Genomic DNA, 10,383 nt, shown 5'->3' with positions numbered 1-10,383 from the left:
GTGTGGTGAGCCGGGGTGAAAATAAATGATGGAAGCCCAGGAAAGGAACCCCAGGCGACAAAAAAAAATCGCTGAGAGCATACCACGCTCTCAGGAGGTGGTCCATGCTGCTTCGTTCATTCGCTCGGTTGGATGGCATTTCAGTTTTTGACCTTAAACGATGCTTTGCACAGTGGAAAAGCTTCCCTCTGCCGACACTCTCAACTCCTTCTCCATGCTGGTGGTGATGTCAACAATAAAGGTCGACTGAATCGGTGATAATGGGAGTAGAACGGAGTGACGCTGCATGCCTGCCTGCCTGCCTGCCTGCCTGGCACATTCTGTTGACTCGGTTGGAAATTAGTTTAATTTTAAAGCTCCCCTTTTATTAATTATGGGTTACCACAAACGCAATTCCGCGCTTTGTGTTTGGCGTATTATGGCGAGCGACGAAAAAAGGATATTGAACTCAGCGAGAGAGCGAGAGAGAGATAGCGAGAGGGCAGGAAAATTCTTTCAATTTAATATCCTTTAGTTCAACACAATTTCCATGCTTCCCTGATGGTTCCATTGTTTTCATTTTTGTTTTGTTGGTTAAACTGTTAAATGCTAATCGGAACCGAATGGTGGCCACCCGATAGTGCCGTTGCAAATTATGCGCGATCATGATTTCTTGTGATGAAATCGGATTATGATCGTAGTTTCGTTAAGCCTCTAGCCCGGCCAGGACACCCGCACAGTGTGTCCATCCGGAAATAAACAAAGAATGTTGATTGCGAAATTGGTTCCACACCGGGGTTCGGGCTAGTTTCTCGATTGGCTTGCAGCTAAATATGGCAATTTATTGGCCCGCTCTCCCCGGGGCGGAAGCAAGGAACCCAATTACCACCGAGACCGGGGAGAAGTAAAAGTCCTGCCGAGGCCGGATCGTTTGGCATCCAGCCCAGAGCCAGCCTGAACGACGGCGGTAATGTTTGTTTTATTTAAATTACAACGGGCTCTGGCTTCTGGTTGCGAGCGGTTGCGCCGTGCTTTTATGACAATCCGGAACCGGAACCGGATCCGGGGCCAAGAGTGGCATATGTTAACACTTTTATGCCGCCGCCTTATGTCTGCAGGGTGACTGCTACTACCAGCTACTAGTACGTAGAGCATTCAATTAAAAGGACGTTTTGGTGTGCTCCAGTTCCTCCCGGAGAACAGGCTCCGCTGCAGTGGTAATTTTTGTCGCTGATGCGCTCTTTCTCTCGCACTCTGTCCAGACAGTGTCCTTCTCGTAGAGGACTTTAAAAGGGCTGTGAGGTGACGGCGTGGAAATGGTGACTAGTCGCACACACTCGTGTCTAGACCATCCCAAAAGATTGTCGGCGTAAACCTCCGGGGCGTTGCCGTGATTTAAATGGGAAGCTGTGTCCCGTTTTTGGCCACGAAGCACACGAAGCACTCTGCGGCTGAGCTGCGGCTAGGAAATTTATGTTTGCAGCTATCGTTGTTTATGATAAATATTGGCCAACACCGGGTGCCGGTGGTCCGTGTGAAGAAGGTTATGTTTACATTCGATTAGCATGCTCTCTCGCAAATCGCGACACTCCCAAAAAGGACGATGGCAGTCCGCTAGTAACAATTACCAGCGGCGGAGAAGGTGGAGGACACAAGGGGACACAAGGCCTGACATTAATAGCCAGAGGATAGGATCAAGCGCATGCCACCAACAGGATATTGACGACGGTAGGCTTGGCATCTGTCAACGTGTTACTTGGTTGCAGCACACCACGACACGATGATGATGCGATGATGAATGATTGGAAAAGGAACCCCCGAGGGCCAGGGAAGTGTTGGCGTGCGCTATCGTGCCGATTGGAAAGTGGCACTAAACACAATATTACCTTTTTCCCCTTACTAAATAACGACCCATTTACCCATTTCCTTTCCCTCCGTTCACAGGTCGCCTGGATGCACTTCGAGCAGTCGGCCATACTGACCGTGCACAATCACGTGATCACGAGGAACCCGCGGATCAGCGTCACGCACGATAAGCACGACAAACACAAGACCTGGTTCCTGCACATCACCAACGTGCAGGAGGAGGACAAGGGCCGGTACATGTGCCAGATTAACACCGTCACCGCCAAAACGCAGTTCGGTTATCTACATGTGGTTGGTACGTTGATCGCTTTTATTGTCATCATTTTTATTTTTTCTAGCGAATAGCCCATCAAAGAGCCCATAATTGAATTTGGGTACGTCCATTCCAGCTGCGGTTGGTTGTAGGTTTTTGTGTTTGGATTTTAATAGTTCACGCAGCGCCGCCTTTCGAGTGTGCAAAAAAAATAAACCGAAACAGTTGAAAAGCACCATCGTTTAATTGAAATTATGTCATCCGGTTGGCTGAAACAATTGCATCAGCGAGAGTTCTATCGAATGATCATTTGATTATTAATATCCTGGGCTGGACGATGTCCACTCAAGCACAACGTTCTGTTTGGTGTCCTGGCGCAAAATCTAAAAGAAACAACTGTAGGCCACTTGTTGCTCATGTATTTCGACAATGAGTGGTCGAAACATCGGTGCAACAGACCGCGTTAATTTGACACGCGACGATGACACATCCCTCTCGTTCGTTCGTCAGACGTCATATTTGCCAAACGACTTACTGTGTCTGTGCCTTCATTACTCTAGGCCGGCCACAGTCAGTCAATGCACCCACACCGCAGATTGTATGCCCAGCGTACTGCTCCGATTGCACGAAATATTATTGACAGGACGGACGGACGGACGGATGGATGGACAGCCAGTTCCGTGTAGAGAGAGCGAGGACAGTGAACCGGTAACGATAGAAACGGTTGATGGTTTAATAGTTGACGCCGGCCATAATTGAATATGTATGGCCCGGCCTCGCTGCCAATATGTGACGGTGGCGAAAGGGAACCGGAGCCATGGACTACCAAACGTGGCATATCATATTCATCATTTACTGTCGATTTATCAGACCGTTAATTCAATTATGACATTCAAACACACATCGACACTCGAATCCGACTGCCGACTGCTGGCTAACAACCGGAGAGCCAAGTGCCACACACGCAGTCATACGCTGGTAGCGGCAATTTCCGTAACCGACAACCGAACGAGTCAATCACTAATAGCTCAATCAATGATGACATTTTATGAAAGATGAACATCGGTAGTCGCGAGCGATGATGATGATGAAGGATTACACGAGTGCGTAATCGAATGAGAGCGACCGTAATGTGGCGACGAGACTTCATTAAGGCACCTTATTCGATTTGGAAAACTGTCGTTTGTTCCTAATTAATTGGCTCAAAATAGTTTTCTTTTATGGAAGTATTTTTAAGATTTTTAGAGCAGTTTTGTTCTCTTTTTCAGAAAAATTAGATAAGCTGAGAAAGCATAATGCAGTTTGAGTTTTCTGGGTATAAAGCCCTAAAACAATGCAGTTTGATATAGAGTTAGATATTGTTTTTTTCCCAACTTTCGATTGAAAACCCCTGAAATTTTACCGGTTACCTGGCGCCTCCATCACCTGGCGCCTCCTTCACCAGATCACTATTCTTCTCAAAACGACAAGTGCATTTCCCAAAGCAACACTAAACACTATTAGCCAATTCCGTTCATTGCACTCCGTAAGATGTAATATACGGATAAGGCGACACGTTACTTTTTACTTCGAGAGAATTCGTGACTCAGATCTACCGAGGATGAAAATCTACATTTCTCTTGCTGCCTTAAGAACGGAACCGAACCAAGACTACCACAACGACTGCAACGACTGATTCGGAAGGAGGGCTAGCACTAGGAAAAAGTTTTTCCTTTGGACTTTGTTGGAGTGAAAAATTGGGAAATTTTTCGCAAATTAAATGTCACATCCACAAACATCACATTCCCGATTTGAATAATCACAATGCCGGTCGAGCACGGAAATCGTTGGGCACAACCGCACCCAGTGTAAATTGCCAGACCATGTTGGGCTGGCTGGCTGGCTGAATGTTTTCCTTTTTCTTTTGGCCGCTATGCGTGTCCCTTTTCCAATGCTTGCTCCATGCTACTTTAAGCAGAGAGAGAGAGAGAGAGAGGGTATTTCATCATCTTCCTGCGGTCGAGCGCTCGAAATCCAAAATTCTCCGATTATCAATACTTTCACGCTCTTACGTCCTCGTCTCTTCGTTGTTCCCTCTTTCTTTCCTTCCCAGTATAAGTGTGTGTGGGTGCGGGTGTTATAGTGAGAGGGAAACCAGATAAACTCGGGATAATTTGCATTATTTATGAGGACGATAATGCGGGAGACACGCTTCGTATGATCTTGGCTCACTTCTCTACTACGTTGACTTCCAGATTTACCAACTTTCTGGACCACAGTCACCGGGCAGGGTTGGAAAATCGGAGCATAACTTGCCATTCGATAACTTCTCACCTCACTCCCAAGAGTTATAGTCCGGTGGGTGGTTTTTGCTGATTTGAACAGCACCTTCGCGCCTTTGACGAATAATTCAACGATTTAGCAGATTGAGTGACCCGTGGCCACCGGCACACATACACGCACAAACACACACATCCAAGAGCTGATGAATAAATAAAGTTTCATCAACATTTTAAAACCAGATGCATCCCCCAGGAATGAGCAACTTTTCAATCACTAAACTTCCCTTCCCGTTATTCAGTGCCACCAAACATTGACGATTCCGTCTCGTCGAGTGACGTGATCGTGCGTGAAGGGGCCAACGTGACGCTCCGTTGCAAGGCAACCGGCAGTCCACCGCCATCGATAAAGTGGAAGCGCGACGATAACACAAAGATAGCCATCACGCGCAACAACAGTGGTAAGTCTGGAGCTCCAGGTTACCGGGATGGATGGTCACGCCATCCGTTTTTGGCCGCCTGCTAATTGATTAACCAACCTCCACTTCCAGTAGTGCTCGAATGGGAGGGAGATGTCCTGACACTGTCACGAGTTTCCCGGTACGACATGGGCGCTTACCTCTGCATAGCAACGAACGGGGTGCCACCGAGTGTCTCGAAGCGCATTAAAGTCAGTGTTGATTGTGAGTATGGCCGGTCCGTCCGTGCTTCCGATGCCGCAGGGCAACGTCAATCCCGTCGCCGTTTTAATTGATTGACAGTCAACGCGTTTTGCGCGATACGATGAGGCTTTGCTTTTACTAACCCAGATGCATCTGCTCCGCTTTCTCTCTGTTTCTTTTTCCTCGCTCTGCAGTTCCACCGATGCTGTGGACACCACATCAGCTGGTCGGTGTGCCCGTTGGCTTCAACACTTCCATCGAATGTAACATAGAAGCTCATCCTACCTCACTCAACTACTGGACACGGGAGAACGATCAGATGATACACGATTCGCTCAAGTACAAGTAAGGCCCTTGGCTCTCTCTGTCCCGCTCGAAACACGTTACAGAAATGAAGCGTTACAAAATCTAAAAATTGGTGACCATTTCCCATGGCTTTCCAGAACCGAAACCATCCCCGGGAACCCTTCGTATAAGGCCGTGATGCGGTTGCACATTGCCGAGGTACAGCACAGCGATTACGGTGTTTACAAGTGCATCGCCAAGAATCCACGCGGAGAAACGGACGGCAGCATCCGGTTGTATTGTAAGTGAATTAGCTCGATAAGCTGCTCTCCGCCAGGTGTTACACAGTCCCTCGCTTGTAAGCGTGTCGCGCTGTACAAACCCGAAGCACAAATGGTGGTGAAGGTGTCAAACCTTGAACATGAACGATTTACGACGCCCAAAAAAGATTCTCACACTGGCCACAATGTGTTTACCAGCAACCTGTTGGATGCTGTCGATGTTCACGATGTTCAAGTGTCCGCAAACATCAGCTGGTACCAGCGCTTTGCTGGCTGGCTTTAGCATCAAGCTTTGCCGGATTTACTCGACCGGAACCCACCAACTGTGGCACTCGTCGTTGTGAGTGTGCATCCGGTGTGTATGTGTTTGTGGGGGAGGACGTGCTACCATATCCAACTAACCAGGTCCTTGGCTACGGAAACATCACCACAGGGTAGGTGGTGCACCATGATGGACACTGATTTTGTCAAGCCACCACGAATGAAGACTTCAAAGGAAGTCTCCGGTTGGAATCTCAATTCCTGTCAATTGAATGCTCCACGAGAGGGGGCATATGGTGGTTGGTGGCACGGACGACCTGCCCCGTATGCTTTGGGTTTGATTTCATTTGCACGTCCCGTTGTCGCAGTCACACTCGCTGTCGTACGTGTTCTCTACTCACGACAAGTGGCGGCTGCTGCGCTCGTTCTGAACAAACAATTGTCTTAGAATGCCATAGAGCGTCTCTTCAAGGAGGATACAGCAACGAATCCTGTAAACATATCATGTGTTTACAGTGTGAGCTTCAAGAGAAAAAAAATGCTTCGATAGCGTTCTGTGTAGAATATTCCAAATAACAGTATCCCTACTTGCCACACTCAAGCAAAAGTACAGCGAAATATGAAAGCTAATTTGATTTTTATGAGCCGAAAGCTGTTTGCAACATAGTTCGCATTGGGATTTTATGGGGTTAATCTGCCGAACCGGAATGCAAGGCTATCACTCTCTCCCATCTCAATCAATCGATGTCGGTCTTGTTCCCCTTTGCCTTTACTGTTCCAAGAAATCCATCAGCTCGCAGTCGGTCGATGTAAGTTGCCAACAAGAACATGCTGAGCATCAACATATGTATCCATCAGGCTACTCCCAAGATAAGTTTCGTGGCGAGCAAGGAGCCAAAGAAGAACTAAACCGTTCTTCTGCTAAGCAGCTTAAGGCTGAGAGCCAGAGTGACTTCTGATGGAAGCGTATGACCAGCATTCTCTCTTTATGGTTTGAGCCTTTCGTTACCCCGGTTACCCTCGGTGATGACATCGTAAACCGAGGAGAATTTAACATTTACGATCATGATCCAGGACCCACATTTTATGATTAGATGATGAAGTGACGATATGGTATGGTTCTCAAGAGAAGACGAGAACGAAAGATGAACTTATGTTATGCAGGGGTTTTTAATTGAAAACACGGCCAATCCCGGAGCCGGTACTGACGCTCAAGCTTTGCGATCTTATCCATTCCATTCGGCAGCATCCAGTCCTCCGACTACGATACCACCATCGACAACGGAAAGCATTACCACGACTCTGCCAGCGACGCGCCCATACGAGACACCGTTCGGTTTGTCAACGATGACTGTCAATCACTTCGATAAAGGTAATTTCAATTAAAAGCAATCTCCTTGATCTAGTGGCTACAAGTGTGTCCATAACAAACTTATTGTTTTTAATACTCCTGTCCACTTCCTCTCAGGTATACGTTATCAGTCGGACTTGAACCAGCTGAACCGTTCGGAGCAGAAATCCAGCGATTCGAAGCCCAACCGGGACAGATCGGTGGACGAATCGGATGGCGCTAATGGTAAGTTGCACATTAACACAGCATCCTGGCTTGGATTAGTTATGATTGAAATGGCGAAACGATGCAATCACATGATACTTCACAGGAGCAACGCACAAAGCAACGGTCCGGTGGATGACGGCACTAGCGCTAGTCTGTCACGCTCTGGCCGCACTCGCTCAGTGACGGTGACTTTCATCGTTCCGTTGTTCTGCCGTCGGTTCGTGCTGCGTACGTTAAACATGATCACGATTTGTTAACCCTGTTTGTGGTTCCGTTTGTGCAGTTTTGCGAATCCAATTTGTAATAGGAAGAAGAGGAAAAAACAGAAACGCGTGTACGATACTACTAGGGAGAGCGGGGACGGAAGCTGACAAAATAGAGAGTAAAGTGGCGTGGCCCGGTGCAATTCGTTCGTTCGTTCGTTCGTTCGCTAAGTAAGTAGTAAGTAATGCATGTACGCGTCTGATGTAAAGAAAGTTAAGTTTTGTTGGATTGTATATTTGAATGTAGATTATGCGTTGCTATCTGTCTGGGCGCAGGCCACCCTTAGGTATGCGCTGGCTAAGTCGAGAACCGTGCCGACATGTTGGTCTGACTGGTGGGTTGGCATCTGCACGCTTACGGCAGGAGCGATATTAGCCAAGGAAAGGCATGGAAAATCAAACACATTTTTAAGATAAACAATACACTAATCACCGAGCGCAGGCCCACGGCCCACGTTGGCTAGTTGGCGTATATTAGTAACATGCCTTAATCAGGAGAAAGACGAAAAGCGGATCGAGAGCGACAAAGTGAACGGTTAGTTTGAAGGAAACGTTCCTCGAATTCCTCTTTTAGCTTGGATTGCCCCGGTGCTTGCTTAACTTATTCTATGTTGGCATTGCACATTTACAGCACATTATAGTGGTGATTTATGTGAGTCCCCGTGGAGGTTGACCATTTTTATTTCCCTAAACTGGTTTGAATGATGTACTCGAAAGGAAAATTGCGTTCCTTATCTACGTATCTCTCACTCGCGCTCTCGCACCAACCCAAGAGTTCCCATGGGACACACTACCGCCGTTGTGTCTCAAAACGGCATCGATCGAATTTATAGAGTGCTTAGAGCAGGGCATCACTCTTGATGTAGCATCGAGCGCCGTTGCATTGCAAACCAAGCTGGCAAGTCAGGTTGCCTACACTTTGTCCTTCCTTTGACTTTGTTGTCAGTTTAGAGAGGATCTGCTTAGCGTGCTGTCTCTCTCTCCCTCTTTATCTCTCGCAAACACATCTCAGAAAACATGAACGAAAACCACTGAATTATGCAGGTATGGGAGAGCTGATGGGGTAAGAAATTTGATAAAAATCAAACACATCAAACACGTGTCAGGAGGTGCGAGCGCGGAGTGGTCGTAAATCAATCAATACTATCGTAAGCCTATACGTTACCACAATTTGTGCTACTACTACGTAGTCGAGGAGGAGAAGACGGGACAGAGGAAAACAAAAAAAAAAACAAATTAAGAAATTTCAGAGCGGAGATAAGCAGAAACAGCATCAAACTGGGGAAAGATAGTGGTATCATTGTAAAACAGGTGGCCAAAAAGCTAAAACTAATAGCACTGGGACAGCAACAAAAAAAAACAATTAATATAATCCCGGAGTAGGCAGTAGTAGGCGTCGAGCTGATGGGCACACAGGTTGCGAAGGAAGAAAGCTGTCAATTTGGCGGCCGAAAAACAGGCGGAAAACACTAGGCGACAACAAGGGCGCTCGAAGTAAGAAGTTACCTTTGCAATCCGTAAAACCGTTTCCTTGGCTAGCAGTTTCCTCGCTATCATTTCCTCGCGAGCAGCAGCACAGAGTGCGGAACGTGCGAGGCAACATTACTCACAACACAACAATTATCAGTAGAAAATGGAGGGTCGCGACGTGCGAGCGAAGGCGAAGGCGCGGTAGGTTGGCCATTGTTATATGCTAACCTAGTTGATCGCAAGGGTATATAGTTTCTCATAGCTAGAATAAAATTTGCTAAATAGCCAGCAAACCACCAGTATTGTTATCGAAACCAGTGACCGTGAATGCCCCCCGGGGCAGTAATTAATGTAAAAAGCGAATCCAAATGCAACAAAACCAAACCAAACTAACAGGAATGTCCGTGGTCGAATAAACAAACGAAAATTGCAACCTACATGGCACACTCACACATACACATACACACGTGCAACACACAACCAATCAACATAACAGAACTGAAATATATATATTTTGCTTTACAAAAGCGGCAATCAGTGCAGACTACTGACGGTATGATTTCTTCCCGGAACTCCACGGAACTGATCGAGCGTGAGTATTTGTCCCACCAGTCCTCATGATCCTTGCAGCCAGGGGCTCTCCCCTTCCCCTTTACAGTGCGACGCAATTATTCTAGCAGCAACATTTCCAAAGAGCAGGCTGCTACAAAAAGTCCCGTACCTAAAGGCTTCGACTACCTTGAGTCCTACCATTCATTCCAGTGGCAGCGTCAGCGACAGCGAGGGGACAAGGGAACCTTGTTAAAAAACAGAATCAACCAGCACAAACTCTTTACAAACTCGACGTGCACGACATAATTTCATTCAGTAACGGCAAAGACACTTCTGTGGCATTCCACCTCCCACTTCATTACACGATTGCATCGAGGACCGACCTGCCGTCCGGTTGGTGGCATCATCATCATCATCCGCGCTTCGTCATCCGCTGCTCATCGTGTACGCGTACTCGTTTGCTGGCAGCGGTGGCTACCTTGGCACAAATGTTGCAATTCATTGAAAAATAGCATAAGTATTCAGTGAAGGTGAATTAAACGTGACTAAAGGCATCCAGCGGCTCGGATTCTCTCATCCAAAGCATCGTAGATACTTTGCGAGGTTACATCCGAGTCCCTCGCTGGTAGTCTGGCACATAAAAAAAGGAGAGAGGAAAGCTCTTGAACCTGCAAACTGCGGCTCAAGCATCAAGC

General features: G+C 47.2%; 1 protein-coding gene across 2 annotated transcripts in view; it reads left to right on the top strand.

The window, feature by feature from the left end:
- Positions 1–9,674, top strand: part of LOC126569655 (lachesin-like) — a 37,521-nt gene extending 27,847 nt beyond the window's left edge. The window contains exons 3-10 of one of the 2 annotated variants that reach the window (XM_050226900.1): positions 1,924–2,140; positions 4,659–4,817; positions 4,911–5,039; positions 5,213–5,363; positions 5,462–5,604; positions 7,092–7,217; positions 7,314–7,421; positions 7,507–9,674. In XM_050226900.1, coding sequence (XP_050082857.1) covers positions 1,924–2,140; positions 4,659–4,817; positions 4,911–5,039; positions 5,213–5,363; positions 5,462–5,604; positions 7,092–7,217; positions 7,314–7,421; positions 7,507–7,586 — 1,113 coding nt within the window. In that variant the 3' untranslated portion in view covers positions 7,587–9,674. Of the gene's footprint in view, positions 1–1,923; positions 2,141–4,658; positions 4,818–4,907; positions 5,040–5,212; positions 5,364–5,461; positions 5,605–7,091; positions 7,218–7,313; positions 7,422–7,506 lie in introns of both variants that reach the window. The other variant, XM_050226898.1, reaches the window with a different exon arrangement.
- The last annotated feature ends 709 nt before the right edge of the window (positions 9,675–10,383 follow it).

Source organism: Anopheles aquasalis, chromosome 2, assembly GCF_943734665.1.
Source record: "Anopheles aquasalis chromosome 2, idAnoAquaMG_Q_19, whole genome shotgun sequence".
Taxonomy (NCBI): domain Eukaryota; kingdom Metazoa; phylum Arthropoda; class Insecta; order Diptera; family Culicidae; genus Anopheles; species Anopheles aquasalis.
Note: the sequence above shows the minus strand (reverse complement) of the source record. Positions and strands in the feature narration are given on the sequence as shown.